Here is a 22,142-nt window from a genome sequence, read left to right as displayed (position 1 = left end):
TTTAATCCAGGCAAGTGTGAGGTGTTGTGCTTTAGGAGACCAAATATAAAGGAAAAGTACATAGTGTTGATGCAACGAGGGATTTTGGGGTCCATGTGGATGCAAAAGTCAACCAGGATAGTAAAGACAGCATGTTGCATAATCTGCTTTATTACGGGAGGGGATGGGCTGCGTGCACGCATGTGGGGGGGGGGCGCGACGGAGGGGACGGACCGTGCGCATGGGGGGAAATGTAGGGGACAGATTAGGTACTATGGAGCACAAACTGGTGGGCTGAAAACCATGAGACATAGAAGCAGAGTTGGGCCATTCTGCCCACTGTGTCATCTCCTCCATTCAATCATGTTCCACGAGGGGCAATGGAGGTGGAGGTGGGAGGGCAAGATGGATAAAGATAAAAATTTAGTCTATGTGTCACATGTACGGACATTAAAATGTCAGTTGTGTCCATGACCAACACGCCTATGATATAGTAAGCCTAAGCCATACGTCCTTGAACTGTGGGAGGAAACCAGAGCACCTGGAGGAAACACACGCAGTCACGGGGAGATCGTACAAACTCCTTATAGGCAGCAGCGGGAATTGAACTGCTGGCCCTGTAAGGAATTGTGCTAATTGGGCAGGGAGGCTGCCCGCCACCCCCGCAGCCTCACCTCAGCTTCATTCAGTCTCCTCTGGAACCAGCCCTTGGCTCCCTCCGCGGCCTCCAGCTGCTGCCTCAGCCCCTCAGCGGCCTGCTGCAAGCTCTCCAACTCCCGGCCCCGGGCCTGCGTGGGGAGGCAGCAACAGGGTTAATGTCTCACACCCACCCCCCAGCATTCCAGGATTCCCCCCAAGCCCAAATCCAAATCCCTCCCTCACCGATGCCAGCCTCCATACCGTACTCCCACCCCACCCCCACTGTGTAGTCAGGCCTTCTCACTCAGCAGAAGGTCCCACCTTGCTGTCCTGACACCCGGCCCTGATACCCTCTCCCCTCAAATACCCCTCCTACTGGCACTAGCCGCCATCACACCTCCCTCCCCATCCTGCCTGATTGATTGCAATTTCACTCACCCACAGCTCCAACTGATTCTACCCTCCCTCACCTCCATTACCACAGTTCCCCTTACCCCTTGGCCTCCATACACCTCAGGACCCCCTCACCCTTCTCATCTCCTCCTCAGCCTTCCCATTCACTGTCCTTACAGCTTCCTTCCTTCACTCTACTCCCTCCCCTAAACCCCCCATTTTCCTCTCACTCCCCTCTCCCACCTTCTCTTCTCCCTCCTGCACGTTCTCATTGACCCCCACCTCCGCCCCTCAGCCACTTCCCCTCCCTCCTCCAGTCACCTCTCCACTCTTCCCCTCACCACCCTTCACTTCCCACTTCCTCCTCATTCCCACGTCCTTCCACATCTCCCCCTCCCCATAACCTCCCCCACCTTATCACCCCTCTCTCCCCTATCATCTCCCCTTCCCCTCACCTCCCCCCTTTCTGCTCTCTGCCATTCCCCTCACCTTCTTCTCGTGGAGCAGTGCCCTCAGTTCCCTCCCTCACCTTCTCCTCCCAGAGTAAGGTCCTCATTCCCTCTTTGCCCCTTCCTTCCTGACCTTCTCCTCCCCAAGCTGGGTCCTCAGCTCACTCCCTCTCTCGTTGCTGTTCCCTCCCTCACCTTCTCCTTCCCAGCTCCTGCTCCTGGAGATGGGTCCTCAGTTCCCTCCCTCCCTTCCTGACCTCCCAGAGCTAGCCCCTCCCACACTCACCTCTCCTCCCGGAACTGTGGCCTCAGCTCCCTCCCTCCCTCACCTTCTCCTGGAGATGGGTCCTCAGCTCCCACCCTGACCTTCTCCTCCTGGCGCTAGGCCCTCCTCCCTCCCTGACCTCCCGGAGCCAGGCCCTCCTCTCTCCCTGACCTTCTCCTGGATCTAGGCCCTCCTCCCTCCCTGACCTCCCGGAGCCAGGCCCTCCTCCCTCCCAGACCTTCTCCTCCCGGAGCTGGACCCTCCTCCCTCCCTGACCTTCTCCTCCCGGAGCTGGGCTTTCAGCTCGTCCTCGCTGTGATTCTTGTTCTCGTACAGCTCGCGCAGCTCCCTCTCGTACTTGGCGCGGACGGCCAGCACCTCCTTCTCGTGCTGCAGTTTCAGGTCGCCCACCGCCTCCTTGTGACGGCCCTTCTCCTGCTGGATCTCGATGGCCAGCTCATCCAGCATGGCCTTACGCTTGTCCGCTGACTGTGGCACAGGTCAACAGAAGTTGGGGGTGGGGGGCGGTGGAGGAGACACGCAGTCCAGGATGGGACAGGAATGTGGAGGGGGGGGTAGAAGGGGTTTGGGAGAAAACACAGAGAAAGTTAGCACACTCCTGAGAACTCGAGAATGCACGTGAGATAGAGATATAGAGGGATATATACAGAGAGTGAGAGATGAGATAGGGACAGAGGGAGGGGGAGAAAGGAAAGAGAGATGACAGAGAGGTATGGAAGGGGAGGGTGGCTTGTGCAGAGGGTGGACGGAGAGGAGGTTGAGGGAGACTGTGGGCATCTCGGGGAGGGGGGGGAGGAGAGCACGTGTGTGCCAGCTCCGGATAAGCTGTTCGGGTGGGGTGGGGAGGGACAGCAGATCAGAGATCTCACCTTCCGAGCCTCCTCCAGCTCCTGCTCCAGCTGCTGTACCTGCTCTAGGAGCAGCCCGTTGGCTTGCGTCACACCCTGCACGAGAGGAAAGGACAGAAGAGGGACAGGTCAGCAAGGACGTAATGCTGGGATTTTGTATGGCTTTGGTCGGACCTCATGGAATATTGAGAGCTGTTTTAGGCCCCCCATTTAAGGAAGGATTTGCTGGCATTGGAGAGGGTCATGAAAATAATCCCAGGAATGAAAGGGTTAACATAAAAGGTGTGCTTGTTGGCCCTGGGCCGGTATTTGCTGTTGTCAGAAGAATGGTGGGGTGGGGAGGGAAATCCCACTGAAACCTATCAAATGTGGAAAGACCGAGATAGAGCGGATGTGGAAAGGATGTTTGCTATATAGGGACAGCCTAGGACCAGAGGGCACAGCCACAGATTAGAGCGACGTCCATTTAGAACGGAGATGAGGAGGAATTTCTTTAGCCAGAGGGTGGTGAATCCATGGAAATTTTTGCCACAGACGGCTGTGGAAGCCAATCATTGAGTATATTTGAAGCGGAGGTTGACAGGATTTTGATTCGACAGGGCGTCAGAGGTTACGGGGAGAAGGCAAGAGAATGGGGTTGAGAGAGAAAATAAGTCAGCCAAGAGGCCAGATGCCCTAATTCTGCTCCCATGTCTTATGGTCAAAGGCAGGCCAATGGGGTTAGCTGAAATCAGCATCTTGGTTGGCACGGATGATTCGGGTCTGATTCCACCCGTGACTCGGACTCTGAAACACGGAGGGCAGACCTATACACACTGCACACTGGTGAGCGCAGACCTATGTGGATAGGGTGGAGAAGAAAGCTTTTGGTTTGCTGGCCTTTATTAATCAGAGTATTGAGTATAGGAGTTGGGATGTAATGCTGAATTTGTATAAGGCATTGGTAAGGCCAAATCTGGAGTATTGTGTACAGTTCTGGTCACCGAATTACAGGAAGGATGTCAATAAAATTGAGAGAGTACAGAGGAGGTTTACTAAAATGTTGCCTGGGTTTCATCTCCTAAGTTACAGAGAAAGGTTGAACAACTTGGGTCTTTATTCTTTGGAGCGTAGAAGGTTGAGGGGAGACTTGACAGAGGTGCTCCTGGTGAAGACAGACCTATACACACTGCTCCCGGTGAGCACAGACCAAACACACTGCTGCTGGTGAGGGCCTCGCTCAGATTCCCTGCTCTTGTTCAGTACTTTGCCCACAGATTTGCATGTCAGGACTGCTGCGGGCTTCACCCTGCCCGGGCATCGTTCACCATCTCGTGTTCCAGTGGGCACGCCATTGCGGGACAGTATTGCATTTGTCTTCCTAATCACTGGTGATTTGTTGACTATGAAGTCTACCTGCACCTACGACACAGACAGAGGCTATCTGGCCCATCAGATCTGCGCTGGCAGAGAAAGTCACTCGGTCCATTCCCCAGCCCGTTCTCTGCATCCTTCCAATCTGCTGTATCTCCATCCAAATCCCTACTGACGGTGACAGTGGGACGTTCTCCTCCACCCCCACCGGCAGTGTGTCCCACATTTCAACTACACCCCTGCACAGCCCTTCCTGCTCTCACTTACAAGGATTGGCCCACGCCTCTGTCTCACACTGGCTCCTGGCCTCTCTCACTGATTATTTTTCCCACCGAGGTGGAGGAAATCTCTCATCTCATTGCTTGTCTTCCGACTGATCTCTATAGTGGGAACAGGAACGCTGGCTGATGCTGTCTCTGTCCATCTTTCTCTCTCTCTCTCTCTCTCTCTCAAGGGTGACTGGGCAGTGATGGAGAACAGAAACCCTCTCTGATTCTTTCTCTCCCCACTCTCTTCCTGCCCACCCCCCATCTCTCCGTTTCTCTAGCCCCGGGGTGACGGTGCAGTTATGGGGAATAGGATTCCTGTTTGAATCCCACCCCCCTCTCTCTCTCTAACCCCGGGGTGACTGGGCAGTGATGGGGAGGAGGATTGCTGTCCGATTCCCCTCTCTCTCCTGTCAATCCATCGGTCTCTGGGTAGCAATGGGGAGCAGAAACCCTGGCAGAGGGGGAACAGGAGTGTGTGTAGTCTGATCCCTCCACCCCTCTCCAACACCGGGTTCACTGGGCAATGATCCTCTCGCTCTCTTCCCCGCCACTCCGCCCCCCCATCACAGCCAGCTACAGAAGGCCGTTAACAGCTTTAGCAGTACTTAATGCAGGAAGACATCGCCGATATTGATACAGACTTGTTATCAAAACCTTGGCAAGATGAATGAAGAATCCTATTATCTAAACGCAGGGAGACAGCAGAGTGATCTGGGAGTTCTGATGCATGATTCACAGATGCGAGTGTGCAGTTACTACAAATAATTAATAATTATTGATGTTAGTGTTTATTGTGAGGGGAATTGAATAAAAATCAGGTGAGGTTCTGCTTCAGTTTTACAGATCTGGAGCTCTGTGGACACCATCGGTCTCCTTGAGTGTGGAAGAACGTTAATGCTTTGGGAGCAGGTTCGGAGAGGGTCGACTAGAGGGGAGTTCCAAACGCCAAGGGTTTTTATTAGCGCGACAGGGCATTGGGACAGAAACAGCCAAGATCCTGAGGAGTGGGTATTCTCTTCTCCGAGAATCTGGTGAGGAGTCAGTATCAGAAGCGTGGGTTTTCCCCGGGTGCTCTGGTTTCCTCCCACAGTCCAAAGGCGTACCGGTTGGTTGGTCATTGTAAATTCTTCTGTGATTAGGTTAGGATTAAATCAGGGGATTGCTGGGCAGCTCGACTCAAAGGGCCAGAAGGGCCTATTCAGCGCTGTATCTCAATAAATAAATAAATCAGAATCAGGTTTAAAGTATGTCATGAAATTTGTTGTCTTCGTGGCAGCAGTACATTGTGATACATAATAATAGAAACAAAAACTGAATTAACAGTAAATATATTTATGAAAAAGTTAAATTAAATAAGTGGTGTAAAAACAGAAATAAAAAAGTAGTGAGGTAGTGACTATGGTTTATTGTCCATTCAGAAATCAGATGTCAGAGGGGAAGAAGCTGTTCCTGAATCATTGAGTGTGTGCCTTCAGGCTCTGTACCTCCTCCCTGATGGTAGTGATGAGAAGAGGGCACGTCCTGGTATCACTGCTCATCAGAAAAGTGAACGGGTGCCTGTTTAAGACAGGTGAGGTGATTTTTATTTTGAAGGTGATGAATCTTTGAAACGCAATAGTAAGATCAGGAACATTTGATGGCTCTGGGCCTGTATTTGCTGGAGCTTAGATGGATGGGGGTGGGGGGGGAATTTCATTGAAATCTACTGATAACTGAAAGGCTTAGATAAAGTGGTCAGTGAAAAGCTTCTTCACACATATCAATTCATTACACAGTGCACGAGGTAAAACAATAACAGGATGGAGATTAAAGTGAAACAGCTACAGAGAAAGTGCAGTGCAGGCAGACAATAAACAGGCAGAGCAAGGCCATAATGAGGTAAACTGTGAGTTTAAACTATCTACATACCAAGGGCACGTTACGACAGCTGCTTACTCTACTGACGCACGAGGGCTGAGGATACAAGCACTGCCCCTCTGGAACTGGGCTGAGATCCTGGGCTTCTAGCTGCTTAGCAGGGAATCTCTCGGGTATTGAGGATTTTGTTTTGGAAAAGCAGGCTGGCAGATTAACCAAAATTAGGCCATTCAGCCTATTGAGTCTTCTCCACCATTCTATCATGGCTGATTTACAGCATCACTCTGAACCACATTCTCCCCGCAACCTTTGATGCTGTCTCTAATCAACCTATCAACCCCTGCTTTAAATATACCTAATGACTTGGCGTCCACAGCCATCTGTGCCAATGAATTCCACAGATTCATCACCCTCTGGCTAATGAAATTCCCATTCATCTCTGTTCTAAAGGGCATTGTTCTATTCTGAGGCTATGCTCTCTGGTCCTAGACTTTAACCAGGTTTCAATGAGACCTCCACTCATTTTCATAAAATCAAAACGAGTCCTGATGCCCAAACCCTTTCATTCCCAAAACATGTTTTGAGGAGCTCCTCTGGACCCTCTCCAATGTCGGTACATCCTTTATAAAATAAGGGGCCCAAACCTGCACATAATACTCCCAACTGCGGTCTGACTAATGCCTTACTTGGCCCAAATCCATCTAAACTGTTCCTCTCCTTATACCTGTTTGAATGTCTTTTAAAAATTCTTACTGGTCCCACTTCAAACATTTCCTTTGGCAGCTCAGCTCATTCCATACACCCACATCGAAAACCAGCCGTTCAGCACCCCTTTAAAACCCTTCCCCTCTTGCTGGGTTTAGACTCCCCTACCCTGGGAAAGTCTGAGCCAATTCACCTTCTCTGTGCCCCTCATGATTTCTTTGATCACTCCTGTTCAGCCTCTCCTTACAGCTCCTGTCCCGGTCCCGTTACCGAACACAGTATCTATCCCGTCCCCTCTCCAGTCCCGGTCCCGTTACCAAACACAGTATCTATCCCGTCCCCTCTCCAGTCCCGGTCCCGTTACCAAACACAGTATCTATCCCGTCCCCTCTCCAGTCCCGGTCCCGTTACCAAACACAGTATCTATCCCGTCCCCTCTCCAGTCCCGGTCCCGTTACCAAACACAGTATCTATCCCGTCCCCTCTCCAGTCCCGGTCCCGTTACCAAACACAGTATCTATCCCGTCCCCTTTCCAGTCCCGGTCCCGTTACCAAACACAGTATCTATCCCGTCCCCTCTCCAGTCCCGGTCCCGTTACCAAACACAGTATCTATCCCGTCCCCTCTCCAGTCCCGGTCCCGTTACCGAACACAGTATCTATCCCGTCCCCTCTCCAGTCCCGGTCCCGTTACCAAACACAGTATCTATCCCGTCCCCTCTCCAGTCCCGGTCCCGTTACCGAACACAGTATCTATCCCGTCCCCTCTCCAGTCCCGGTCCCGTTACCGAACACAGTATCTATCCCGTCCCCTCTCCAGTCCCGGTCCCGTTACCGAACACAGTATCTATCCCGTCCCCTCTCCAGTCCCGGTCCCGTTACCGAACACAGTATCTATCCCGTCCCCTCTCCCGTCCCGGTCCCGTTACCAAACACAGTATCTATCCCGTCCCCTCTCCTGTCCCAGTCCCGTTACCAAACACAGTATCCATCCCGTCCCCTCTCCAGTCCCGGTCCCGTTACCGAACACAGTATCTATCCCGTCCCCTCTCCAGTCCCGGTCCCGTTACCAAACACAGTATCTATCCCGTCCCCTCTCCAGTCCCGGTCCCGTTACCGAACACAGTATCTATCCCGTCCCCTCTCCAGTCCCGGTCCCGTTACCGAACACAGTATCTATCCCGTCCCCTCTCCAGTCCCGGTCCCGTTACCGAACACAGTATCTATCCCGTCCCCTCTCCAGTCCCGGTCCCGTTACCGAACACAGTATCTATCCCGTCCCCTCTCCAGTCCCGGTCCCGTTACCGAACACAGTATCTATCCCGTCCCCTCTCCAGTCCCGGTCCCGTTACCGAACACAGTATCTATCCCGTCCCCTCTCCAGTCCCGGTCCCGTTACCAAACACAGTATCTATCCCGTCCCCTCTCCAGTCCCGGTCCCGTTACCAAACACAGTATCTATCCCGTCCCCTCTCCAGTCCCGGTCCCGTTACCAAACACAGTATCTATCCCGTCCCCTCTCCAGTCCCGGTCCCGTTACCGAAACAGTCAGTATCCATCCCGTCCCCTCTCCAGTCCCGGTCCCGTTACCAAACACAGTATCTATCCCGTCCCCTCTCCAGTCCCGGTCCCGTTAGTCCCGTCCGTTACCGAACACAGTATCTATCCCGTCCCCTCCCGTTACAACACCAGTCCCGGTCCCGTTCCAACACAGTATCATCCCGTCCCCTCTCCAGTCCCGGTCCCGTTACCAAACACAGTATCTATCCCGTCCCCTCTCCAGTCCCGGTCCCGTTACCGAACACAGTATCTATCCCGTCCCCTCTCCAGTCCCGGTCCCGTTACCGAACACAGTATCTATCCCGTCCCCTCTCCAGTCCCGGTCCCGTTACCGAACACAGTATCTATCCCGTCCCCTCTCCAGTCCCGGTCCCGTTACCGAACACAGTATCTATCCCGTCCCCTCTCCAGTCCCGGTCCCGTTACCAAACACAGTATCTATCCCGTCCCCTCTCCAGTCCCGGTCCCGTTACCAAACACAGTATCTATCCCGTCCCCTCTCCAGTCCCGGTCCCGTTACCAAACACAGTATCTATCCCGTCCCCTCTCCAGTCCCGGTCCCGTTACCAAACACAGTATCTATCCCGTCCCCTCTCCAGTCCCGGTCCCGTTACCAAACACAGTATCTATCCCGTCCCCTCTCCAGTCCCGGTCCCGTTACCGAACACAGTATCTATCCCGTCCCCTCTCCAGTCCCGGTCCCGTTACCGAACACAGTATCTATCCCGTCCCCTCTCCAGTCCCGGTCCCGTTACCGAACACAGTATCTATCCCGTCCCCTCTCCAGTCCCGGTCCCGTTACCGAACACAGTATCTATCCCGTCCCCTCTCCAGTCCCGGTCCCGTTCCCGTTACCGAACACAGTATCTATCCCGTCCCCTCTCCAGTCCCGGTCCCGTTACCGAACAACACATCCCGTCCCCTCTCCAGTCCCGGTCCCGTTACGAACACAGTATCATCCCGTCCCCTCTCCAGTCCCGGTCCCGTTACCAAACACAGTATCTATCCCGTCCCCTCTCCAGTCCCGGTCCCGTTACCAAACACAGTATCTATCCCGTCCCCTCTCCAGTCCCGGTCCCGTTACCAAACACAGTATCTATCCCGTCCCCTCTCCAGTCCCGGTCCCGTTACCAAACACAGTATCTATCCCGTCCCCTCTCCAGTCCCGGTCCCGTTACCAAACACAGTATCTATCCCGTCCCCTCTCCAGTCCCGGTCCCGTTACCAAACACAGTATCTATCCCGTCCCCTCTCCAGTCCCGGTCCCGTTACCGAACACAGTATCTATCCCGTCCCCTCTCCAGTCCCGGTCCCGTTACCGAACACAGTATCTAGTCCCGGTCCCGTTCCCGTCCCCGTCCCCTCTCCAGTCCCGGTCCCGTTACCGAACACAGTATCTATCCCGTCCCCTCTCCAGTCCCGGTCCCGTTACCGAACACAGTATCTATCCCGTCCCCTCTCCAGTCCCGGTCCCGTTACCGAACACAGTATCTATCCCGTCCCCTCTCCAGTCCCGGTCCCGTTACCGAACACAGTATCTATCCCGTCCCCTCTCCAGTCCCGGTCCCGTTACCGAACACAGTATCTATCCCGTCCCCTCTCCAGTCCCGGTCCCGTTACCAAACACAGTATCTATCCCGTCCCCTCTCCAGTCCCGGTCCCGTTACCAAACACAGTATCTATCCCGTCCCCTCTCCAGTCCCGGTCCCGTTACGAAACACAGTATCCATCCCGTCCCCTCTCCAGTCCCGGTCCCGTTACCAAACACAGTATCTATCCCGTCCCCTCTCCAGTCCCGGTCCCGTTACCAAACACAGTATCTATCCCGTCCCCTCTCCAGTCCCGGTCCCGTTACCGAACACAGTATCTATCCCGTCCCCTCTCCAGTCCCGGTCCCGTTACCAAACACAGTATCTGTCCCGTCCCCTCTCCAGTCCCGGTCCCGTTACCAAACACAGTATCTATCCCGTCCCCTCTCCAGTCCCGGTCCCGTTACCGAACACAGTATCTATCCCGTCCCCTCTCCAGTCCCCCGGTCCCGTTACCGAACACAGTATCTATCCCGTCCCCTCTCCAGTCCCGGTCCCGTTACCAAACACAGTATCTATCCCGTCCCCTCTCCAGTCCCGGTCCCGTTACCAAACACAGTATCTATCCCGTCCCCTCTCCAGTCCCGGTCCCGTTACCAAACACAGTATCTTCCGTCCCCTCTCCAGTCCCGTCCCTTACCAAACACGATCATCCCGTCCCCTCTCCAGTCCCGGTCCCGTTACCAAACACAGTATCTATCCCGTCCCCTCTACCAACACAGTCCCGGTCCCGGTTACCAAACACAGTATCTATCCCGTCCCCTCTCCAGTCCCGGTCCCGTTACCAAACACAGTATCTATCCCGTCCCCTCTCCAGTCCCGGTCCCGTTACCAAACACAGTATCTATCCCGTCCCCTCTCCAGTCCCGGTCCCGTTACCAACACAGTATCTATCCCGTCCCCTCTCCAGTCCCGGTCCCGTTAGGTCCCGTTACCAAACACAGTATCTATCCCGTCCCCTCTCCAGTCCCGGTCCCGTTACCAAACACAGTATCTATCCCGTCCCCTCTCCAGTCCCGGTCCCGTTACCGAACACAGTATCTATCCCGTCCCCTCTCCAGTCCCGGTCCCGTTACCGAACACAGTATCTATCCGTCCCTCTCCAGTCCCGTCCCGTTACCAAACCGTCCCCTCTCCAGTCCCGGTCCCGTTCCAGTCCCGGTCCCAAACACAGTATCTATCCCGTCCCCTCTCCAGTCCCGGTCCCGTTACCAAACACAGTATCTATCCCGTCCCCTCTCCAGTCCCGGTCCCGTTACCAAACACAGTATCTATCCCGTCCCCTCTCCAGTCCCGGTCCCGTTACCAAACACAGTATCTATCCCGTCCCCTCTCCAGTCCCGGTCCCGTTACCAAACACAGTATCTATCCCGTCCCCTCTCCAGTCCCGGTCCCGTTACCAAACACAGTATCTATCCCGTCCCCTCTCCAGTCCCGGTCCCGTTACCAAACACAGTATCTATCCCGTCCCCTCTCCAGTCCCGGTCCCGTTACCGAACACAGTATCTATCCCGTCCCCTCTCCAGTCCCGGTCCCGTTACCGAACACAGTATCTATCCCGTCCCCTCTCCAGTCCCGGTCCCGTTACCGAACACAGTATCTATCCCGTCCCCTCTCCAGTCCCGGTCCCGTTACCAAACACAGTATCTTCCCGTCCCCTCTCCAGTCCCGTCCCGTTACCAAACACAGTATCTATCCCGTCCCCTCTCCAGTCCCGGTCCCGTTACCAAACACAGTATCTATCCGTCCCCTACCTCCAGTCCCGTCCCGTTACCAAACACAGTATCTATCCCGTCCCCTCTCCAGTCCCGGTCCCGTTACCAAACACAGTATCTATCCCGTCCCCTCTCCAGTCCCGGTCCCGTTACCAAACACAGTATCTATCCCGTCCCCTCTCCAGTCCCGGTCCCGTTACCAAACACAGTATCTATCCCGTCCCCTCTCCAGTCCCGGTCCCGTTACCAAACACAGTATCCATCCCGTCCCCTCTCCAGTCCCGGTCCCGTTACCAAACACAGTATCTGTCCCGTCCCCTCTCCAGTCCCGGTCCCGTTACCAAACACAGTATCTATCCCGTCCCCTCTCCAGTCCCGGTCCCGTTACCAACACAGTACAGTATCTATCCCGTCCCCTCTCCAGTCCCGGTCCCGTTACCAAACACAGTATCTATCCCGTCCCCGCTCCCCCTCTCCAGTCCCGGTCCCGTTACCAAACACAGTATCTATCCCGTCCCCTCTCCAGTCCCGTCCCGGTCCCGCCTTTACCAACACAACTATCCCGTCCCCTCTCCAGTCCCGGTCCCGTATCTATCCCGTCCCCTCTCCAGTCCGTCCCGGTCCCGTCTCCAGTCCCGGTCCCGTTACCGAACACAGTATCTATCCCGTCCCCTCTCCAGTCCCGGTCCCGTTACCAAACACAGTATCTATCCCGTCCCCTCTCCAGTCCCGGTCCCGTTACCAAACACAGTATCTATCCCGTCCCCTCTCCAGTCCCGGTCCCGTTACCAAACACAGTATCTATCCCGTCCCCTCTCCAGTCCCTGGTCCCGTTACCAAACACAGTATCTATCCCGTCCCCTCTCCAGTCCCTCCGGTCCCGTTACCAAACACAGTATCTATCCCGTCCCCTCTCCAGTCCCGGTCCTGTTACCAAACACAGTATCTATCCCGTCCCCTCTCCAGTCCCGGTCCTGTTACCAAACACAGTATCTGTCCCGTCCCCTCTCCAGTCCCGGTCCCGTTACCAAACACAGTATCTATCCCGTCCCCTCTCCAGTCCCGGTCCCGTTACCGAACACAGTATCTATCCCGTCCCCTCTCCAGTCCCGGTCCCGTTACCAAACACAGTATCTATCCCGTCCCCTCTCCAGTCCCGGTCCCGTTACCGAACACAGTATCTATCCCGTCCCCTCTCCAGTCCCGGTCCCGTTACCGAACACAGTATCCATCCCGTCCCCTCTCCAGTCCCGGTCCCGTTACCAAACACAGTATCTATCCCGTCCCCTCTCCAGTCCCGGTCCCGTTACCAAACACAGTATCTATACCGTCCCCTCTCCAGTCCCGGTCCCGTTACCAAACACAGTATCTATCCCGTCCCCTCTCCTGTCCCTGTCCCGTTACCAAACACAGTATCTGTCCCGTCCCCTCTCCAGTCCCGGTCCCGTTACCAAACACAGTATCTATCCCGTCCCCGCTCCAGTCCCGGTCCCGTTACCGAACACAGTATCTGTCCTGTACCCTCTCCAGTCCCAGTCCTGTTACCAAACACAGTATCTATCCCGTCCCCTCTCCAGTCCTAGTTCTGTTACCAAACACAGTATCTATCCCGTCCCCGCTCCAGTCCCGGTCCCGTTACCGAACACAGTATCTGTCCTGTACCCTCTCCAGTCCCAGTCCTGTTACCAAACACAGTATCTATCCCGTCCCCTCTCCAGTCCCAGTCCTGTTACCAAACACAGTATCTGTCCCGTCCCCGCTCCAGTCCCGGTCCCGTTACCAAACACAGTTTCTATCCCGTCCCCTCTCCAGTCCCGGTCCTGTTACCAAACACAGTATCTGTCCCATACCCTCTCCAGTCCTGGTCCCTTTACTGAACACAATATCTGTGCCGTCCCCTCTCCAGTCCCGGTCCTGTTACCGAACACAGTATCTATCCCGTCCCCTCTCCAGTCCCGGTCCTGTTACCGAACACAGTATCTGTCCCGTCCCCTCTCCAGTCCCGGTCCCGTTACCGAACACAGTATCTGTCCCGTCCCCTCTCCAGTCCCGGTCCCGTTACCAAACACAGTATCTATCCCGTCCCCTCTCCAGTCCCAGTCCTGTTACCGAACACAGTTTCTGTCCCGTACCCTCTCCAGTCCCGGACCCGTTACCGAACACAGTATCTGTCCTGTACCCTCTCCAGTCCTGGTCCCGTTACCGAACACAGTCTCTGTCCTGTACCCTCTCCGGTCCCAGCGTCATTACCAAACACAGTATCTGTCCTGTACCCTCTCCAGTTTCAGTCCCGTTACCGAACACAGTATCTGTCCCGTACCCTCTCCGGTCCCGGTCCCGTTACCGAACACAGTATCTGTCCTGTTACGATCTGCAGCCCCATGTTGTTACCGAACACAGTATCTGTCCCATACCCTCTCCAGTTCCGGTTCCATTACCGAACACAGTATCTGTCCCGTACCCTCTCCAGTTCCGGTGTCGTTACCGAACACAGTTTCTGTCCACTACCCTCTCCAGTCCCGGTCCCGTTACCGAACACAGTATCTGTCCACTACCCTCTCCAGTTCCGGTGTCGTTACCGAACACAGTTTCTGTCCCGTACCCTCTCCAGTCCCGGTCCCATTACCGAACACAGTATCTGTCCCGTACCCTCTCCAGTCCCGATGTCTTTACCGAACACAGTATCTGTCCCGTACCCTCTCCAGTCCCGGTGTCGTCACCGAACACAGTTTCTGTCCCGTACCCTCCCCTGTCCCGATGTCTTTACCGAACACAGTATCTGTTCCGTACCCTCTCCAGTCCCGGTCCCGTGACCGAACACAGTATCTGTCCCGTACCCTCTCCAGCCCCGATGTCTTTACCGAACACAGTATCTGTCCACTACCCTCTCCAGTTCCGGTGTCGTTACCGAACACAGTTTCTGTCCCGTACCCTCTCCAGTCCTGGTCCCGTGACCGAACACAGTATCTGTCCCGTACCCTCTCCAGACTCGGTCCCATTACCGAGGACAGTATCTGCCCCGTAACCTCTCCAGACCCGGTCCCTTGACTGAACACAGTATCTGTCCCGTACCCTCTCCAGTCCCGGTCCCGATACCGAACACAGTATCTGTCCCGTACCCTCTCCTGTCCCGGTCCCGTTACCGAACACAGTATCTGTCTCGTACCCTCTCCAGTCCTGATGTCTTTACTGAACACAGTATCTGTCCACTACCCTCTCCAGTCCTGGTCCCGTGACCAAACACAGTATCTGTCCCGTACCCTCTCCAGTTCCGGTCCCATTACCGAACACAGTATCTGTCCCGTACCCTCTCCAGTCCCGGTGTCATCACCGAACACAGTATCTGTCCCGTACCCTCTCCTGTCCCGGTGTCTTTACCGAACACAGTATTGGTCCAGTACCCTCTCCAGTCCCGGTCCCGTTACCGAACACAGTATCTGTCCCGTACCCTCTCTTGTCCCGGTCCCGTGACCGAAGACAGTATCTGTCCCGTACCCTCTCCAGTCCCGGTCCCATTACTGAACACAGTATCTGTCCCATACCCTCTCCAGTTCCGGTCCCGTTACCGAACACAGTATCTGTCCCGTTACCCACTCCAGTCCCGGTCCCGTGACCGAACACAGTATCTGTCCTGCACCCTCTCCAGTCCCGGTCCCGTTACCGTTACCGAACACAGTATCTGTCCCGTACCCTCTCCAGTCCCGGTGTCGTTACCCACTCCAGTCCCGATGTCTTTACCGAACACAGTTTCTGTCCCGTACCCTCTCCAGTCCCGGTCCCGTTACCGAGGACAGTATCTGTCCCGTAACCTCTCCTGACCCGGTCCCTTGACTGAACACAGTATCTGTCCCATACCCTCTCCAGTCCCGGTCCCGAACACAGTATCTGTCCCGTACCCTCTCCAGTCCCGATGTCTTTACCGAACACAGTATCTGTCCACTACCCTCTCCAGTCTTGGTCCCGTGACCAAACACAGTATCTTTCCCATACCCTCTTCAGTTCCGGTCCCGTACCGAACACAGTATCTGTCCCGTACCCTCTCCAGTCCCAGTCCCGTGACCGAAGACAGTATCTGTCCCGTACCCTCTCCAGTCCCGGTCCCATTACCGAACACAGTATCTGTCCCATACCCTCTCCAGTTCCGGTCCCGTTACCGAACACAGTATCTGTCCCGTTACCCACTCCAGTCCCGATGTCTTTACCGAACACAGTATCTGTCCCATATCCTCTCCAGTTCCGATCCCGTTACCGAACACAGTATCTGGCCCGTTACCCACTCCAGTTCCGGTGTCGTTACCGAACACAGTATCTGTCCTGCACCCTCTCCAGTCCCGGTCCCGTTACCGTTACCGAACACAGTATCTGTCCCGTACCCTCTCCAGTCCCGGTGTCGTTACCCACTCCAGTCCCGATGTCTTTACCGAACAGTTTCTGTCCCGTACCCTCTCCAGTCTCGGTCCCGTTACCGAACACAGTATCTGTCCCGTACCCTCTGCAGTCCCGATGTCTTTACCGAACACAGTATCTGTCCACTACCCTCTCCAGTCCTGGTCCCGTGACCAAACACAGTATCTTTCCCATACCCTCTTCAGTTCCGGTCCCGTACCGAACACAGTATCTGTCCCGTACCCTCTCCAGTCCCAGTCCCGTGACCGAACACAGTATCTGTCCCGTACCCTCTCCAGTCCCGGTGTCTTTACCCACTCCAGTCCCGATGTCTTTACCGAACACAGTATCTGTCCCGTACCCTCTCCAGTTCCGGTCCCATACCGAACACAGTATTTGTCCTGTACCCTCTCCAGTCCCGGTCCCGTGACCGAACACAGTTTCTGTCCCGTACCCTCTCCAGTCCTGGTCCCGTGACCAAACACAGTATCTTTCCCGTACCCTCTCCAGTCCCGGTGTCGTTACCCACTCCAGTCCCGATGTCTTTACCGAACACAGTTTCTGTCCCGTACCCTCTCCAGATGGGGAAGGGGAGGGGGGAGCGGGGAGAGAAGAGTGGAATAGAGACAAAGGGAAGGATAGGGGAGGGTGAGTAGGTGAGTGGAGAGAGTGTGAAGCATAAGGAGTGAAAAAGAGAAGAAAAGCTATCTTGGATGTGGGTGACACTGAGTGGTGGTGGACAAGCCGAACAAGAGAGGTTGTAAAGAACAGACAGTTGTCCTCAGTATGGCAGCTCCAGCTCAACACCAGGGCAAACAGACAGTGTCAAGACGTCCCTGTCCATTCACCTGCGGGGTAAGATGCCTGAAGCAGTGATAATGCTGAGGGCAACATGAAATATTGAACAGCAGTGAATGAAATATTTATAACAGGAAGATACAGGGAAGGCAGAAGGTCTCTTGGATCATTCCATTACACCAGAAATATACAGTCCATGAAACATTAAGCCTTGGCACAAATTATTTCTCACGTTGGCCAAATCAGCCCGGTAATGCTGGGACTTTGCAGTATACAGTCAGTACTGTGGAAACAAACCAAGTGGCTTATTGGCTAGCGAGCAGATGGGGAGGCTAGTTAGTGTGATATACAGGTGGCCAGGTTTTGGGTCTCCAGGGAAAAAAAAATGACTCAGTACATCTGTGCTACATTGTGCTTCCAAGATCTCGGTACCCAACCCTGGTGTTATACACTGACTGCCTTGTCCCCACCGGTACGTCACCACAGCATTACACAGTGACAAATCCGTACCCCAGTGTTATACAGTGACAGACCCATCCCCACCAGTACCAGTGGGGACGGGTCTGTCAGTGTATAACACCAGGCTACGGTACCAGTGGGGACGAGTCTGTCACTGTATAACACCAGGGTACGGTACCGGTGGGGACGGATCTGTCACTGTATAACACCGGGGTACGGTACCGGTGGGGACGGGTCTGTCACTGTGTAACACCGGGGTACGGTACCAGTGGGGACGGGTCTGTCACTGTATAACACCAGGGTACGGTACCGGTGGGGACGGGTCTGTCACTGTGTAACACCGGGGTACGGTACCGGTGGGGACGAGTCTGTCACTGTATAACACCAGGCTACAGTACCCGTGGGGACGGGTCTGTCACTGTATAACACCAGGGTACGGTACCGGTGGGGACGGATCTGTCACTGTACAACACCGGGGTATGGTACCGGTGGGGGCAGGTCTGTCACTGTATAACACCGGGGTACGGTACCGGTGGGGACGGGTCTGTCACTGTATAACACCGGGGTATGGTACCGGTGGGGACGGGTCTGTCACTGTATAACGCCGGGATACAGTATCTTTGGGGTGAGGGTAAAGGTCATCGCCAGTACAGCAGTCAGCCGATGAAAGGATCGTATAAAGGATATCCTCAGCATGGCCTTGGCGGGTGAAAGGATAGGGTAAAGCTCATTGTTAGCACGGCGGTCAGACACCAAAAGGACAGCGTAAAGGTCAGGATCAGCACAGCAGTCGGCCAGCGCAAAGTGGGGCTGAATGTCATCTTCAGCATCGCGGTCGGCTGGCATAATGAGTCTAAAGGTCTACATCAGCACAACCGTGGCTGGCAAAAAGATAGGGTAAGGGTCATCGTCAGCATCACTGTCAGCCGGGGAATGGATCGGGTGAAGAACGGTGATCGGCCGGTGTAAAAGTCATCATCAGCATCGTGGTCGGCCGGTGAGAGGACAGAGTAAAATTCATTGTCAGCACAGTGGTCAGCCAACAAATAGCCCACTCCATTCATTGAAGCCAGAGGAAGCACAAAAAAAAATCAATTTTGAGCATTTAATATTAATGGGAATGTCTAACCTTGCTTTAACCCTGAAATTGTACCGCAATGGTGATATTACCCACTCGATGGCACTCTAAATAATGTAGCAGGTAAAGGGGAAATTAAGGCGGTTTGGCAGTCAAATTCAAACCACAAAATCAAAACCAGAACTTGCTGAACTTAATCAGGTCTGTCATTGTACGATACTGGGGTACAGTACCAGTGGAATCGGTTCTGTCACTGTGTAACACCGGGGTACAGTAACAGTGGGGACCGGTCTGCCACCGTATAACAGCGGGGTACGGTACCAGTGGGGACGGGTCTGTCACTGTGTAACACCGGGGTACGGTACTGGTGGGGACGGGTCTGTCACTGTGTAACACCGGGGTACGGTACCGGTGGGACAGGACCATCAATATATAACATTGGGGTACGGTACTGGTGGGGACAGGTCTGTAAGAGTGGAGAAGCCTCCATCCTGTTGGTATGAACATTGATTTCTTTTCCAGATGAAAAGTTTTCACCTCCCCCTTTTCTCTTGTTCTCTTGCCCACTCTGGTCTGTTAACTCTTCTGTTCACCTCCCCCTAGGTCCCCTCCTCTTTCCCTTTCTGCTGTGGTCCACTCTCTTCTGCGATCCGACTCCTTCTTCTCCATCTCTTTACCTTTCCCACACACCTATCACTTTTTAGCTTGTCTTCCTTCCCATTCCTCCACATTTAAATTCTGGAGTCTTCCCCCTTTCTTTCTTGTCCTGAGGCAGGGTCTCAGCCGGAAACGTCAACTGTTTATTCAGCTCCATGGATGGCTGCCTGATCTTGTGAGTTTCTCCAGCATTTTGTGTGTGTGTGTGTGTGTATGTGTGTATCACTATTACTGCAGTTCCTTAATCTGTCTCTCTGCTCGGCATCCCCACCTAGAGGCACTCACAAGTCACTGCATACACTGATTCCCAGGGAAAGGACAGTACACATGAGGAATCCTGGCACTGTGTGTATGTTGTGCACGTGTTCTCCCTGTGCCAGTATGTGATTTTCTGGGTGCTCCAGTTTCCTCCCACATCCCAATGACCTGTGGGGTTGGGGGATTAATTGACTGCCGTAAACTCCCCAGCCCAGAGTTCGTGTGAGGGAGAATGAGATGGGTTGGGGTTATATTGGTATTACAAGTGGGTGGATTAATCGGTGTTGAAGGGCCCATTTCCATACTATCTCTTTCTATGACTACTCACTGCTGTTTAGATGAGTGAGGAGGGGCTGGATCTCATTGAAACCCATTGAATGTTGAAAGGCCGAGATAGAGTGGACTTGGAGAGGGTGTTTCCTACAGTGGGAGAGTCTAGGACCAAAGGGTGCAGCCTGAGAATAGAGGGAAGTCCATTTAGAACGGAGATGTGGAGGAATTTCTTTAGCCAGAGGGCAGTGAATCTGTGGAATTTGTGTGGAGGCCAGGTCGTTGGGTGTATTTAAAGCAGAGGTTAAGTTCTTGATTAGTCACGGTGTCAAATGAATAAACTCTTCTTGGGCTTCCAGCCAGGTACAGATATCAATTATAACCAACGTTTCGATGATAAACTCTGCCATCTTCATCAAAGGCTACAGGGAGAAGGCATGATGGAGAATGAAGCTGACTCAATGGGCTGAATTAACTAGTTCTGCTGTTATGTTTCATACTGTGCAGTCCTCACTTCTAGGAGTACATTTTCCAGTTGGTCTCTAATCATCTTGCACCGCGGAGACACCATGCAGCCATTAATGACCACCATGTCTTTGGATGTGGGTGGAAATTGTAGCGCACACACACACTGAATTGCAGGGAGTATGTCTCAGAACACACATACAGTCACGGATTTTCCACACAGTCATGGGGAGTATGTGACTCACTCTCTCCCTCACACACACAAACTCACACACAAGAAAACACTGCTGCAGTGGGCAAGGTCACTGAAGCTGAGGCATCAACACTAACTGCTGTATTACCAAGCCGTCCTTACGAACGACAAAATTTCGCTGAAGCATCGTTTCAACTCTGATAAGTTTCCATTAACCTATTAGAGGTTTGTCTGCGAGGTTTCGATTCCCACTTTGCCGAGACATGTCAATTCATATTCTATTAAACCTGGCCTTTCTCCAATTGTTTATGCTTGCCTTGAACCTGACTATTTATTCTTCTAGTCTGAAGTTTACCTTGTGATTGCTGCTTCCCAGATGCTCCCCCGGATACTAATCCTAGGTCATTTCGGTTGGTTCCTTCCCCAAAGCCAAGCCAGCTTCAATGTCAGGGCATGTGCGTTTCCCTAAATTTGCTTTGGAAGTTAGACCATAGGAGTAGAATTAGGCCATTCGGTCCATTGAGTCTGCTCTGCTATTTCATCATGGCTGATTTATTATCCGTCTCAACACCATTCTCCAGCCTTCTCCCCATAACCTTTGACACCTTTACTAATTAAGTCTATCATCCTTGGTCTCTACAGCCATCTGTGGGTTTCCTCTGACATTCTAAAGACGAATGGGTTAGGGTCAGTGAATTGTGGGCATGCTACGTTGGCAACACTTGGAGGCTGCCCCAGCACATCACCGGAAAGTGTGGGTCGTTAATACAAACACATTTCACTGGATATTTTCAATGTACCTGTGACAAATAGAGCTAATCTTTGAGCTTTTCATGGCATTTATACAAATACCCTGGGTATGTGAGCATATGACGACGACATAGACATGAGAAATTCTGCAGATGCTGATAATCCAGAGAAACACACACAAAATGCCGGAGGCAGCATCTATGGAAATGAATGAATAAACGTTCTGGGCCGAGACCCTTCATCAGGACTGGAAAAGATAGGGGAAGACGTCGGAATAAAAAGGTGGGCGAGGGGAAGGAGGAAAGCTAGGTGATAAATGAAGCCAGGTGGGTGGGAAAGCTCAAGGGCTGGACAGGAAGGAATCTGACAGGAGAGGAGAGTGGACCATAGGAGAAAGAGAGGGGAAGCACTAGGGGGAGGTGATAGGCAGTTGAGAAGAGGTAAGGGGTCAGGGTAGGGAATAGGAGGAGGAAGGGGGAAGGATTTTTTCTTCTGGAAGGGGAGATAAATATTCATGCCATCAAGTTGGAGGCTACCCAGACGGAATAAAAAGTGTTGCTCCACCACCCTGAGGATGGCCTCATTGTGGCACAAGAGGAGGCCATGGACCATCATGTGGGAATGGGAATTAGAATGTTTGGCCACTGGGAAATTCAGCTTTTGGAACTTGCCACTGGCCAAACATTGCAGCACAGTACAGAGACAGCAGTACAGCACCCTGTTGGTGCACAATAGCACTATGTTGTTGTGCTGCCCTTTTAACCTAGTCTGAGATCAATCGAACCCACAAACATAGCCATCTGTTTTTCCTTTCACCCATGTGCCCATCTAAGAGTGTCTTAAATGTTCCTAATGTATCTGTCTCAATTAGAGGAGGTGCAGAGCAGATATATCAGGATTAGGGAGCACGCCGTTACGTTGGAGAGTTGAGCGAGCTTGGGCTTTTCCCTTTGGAGTGAAGGATGATGAGAGATGTACAAGATGACAAGACACATAGATCAAGTGGAAAGCCCAAGACTTTTCCCAGGGCAGAAAAGACTAATAGGAGAGGACATAATCTTAAGGTGACCATAGACATAAAACATTACAGACCAATACAGATTCTCTAGCCCACAATGCTGTGCCAACCTTTTAAGCCACTCTATGATCAATCTAACCCTTCCCTCCAATGTAGCCCTCTAATTTTC

At 53.4% G+C, this 22,142-nt stretch overlaps 1 protein-coding gene across 2 annotated transcripts in view; it reads right to left on the bottom strand.

Annotated features, from left to right (window-relative positions):
• Nucleotides 1-22,142, bottom strand: part of gripap1 (GRIP1 associated protein 1) — a 100,122-nt gene that overhangs the window by 19,088 nt on the left and 58,892 nt on the right. For both annotated transcript variants that reach the window (XM_063034674.1, XM_063034673.1), the window contains 3 exons: nucleotides 2,616-2,690; nucleotides 2,002-2,214; nucleotides 654-767 (listed from right to left, as the gene is read on the bottom strand). In XM_063034674.1, the coding sequence (XP_062890744.1) occupies nucleotides 654-767; nucleotides 2,002-2,214; nucleotides 2,616-2,690 (402 nt within the window). The remainder of the gene's footprint in view (nucleotides 1-653; nucleotides 768-2,001; nucleotides 2,215-2,615; nucleotides 2,691-22,142) is intronic.

The sequence above is a fragment of the Mobula hypostoma genome, chromosome 28, assembly GCF_963921235.1.
Source record: "Mobula hypostoma chromosome 28, sMobHyp1.1, whole genome shotgun sequence".
NCBI lineage: Eukaryota > Metazoa > Chordata > Chondrichthyes > Myliobatiformes > Myliobatidae > Mobula > Mobula hypostoma.
The sequence above is the reverse complement of the archived record's forward strand: the minus strand, read 5'-3'. Positions and strand labels throughout refer to the sequence as shown.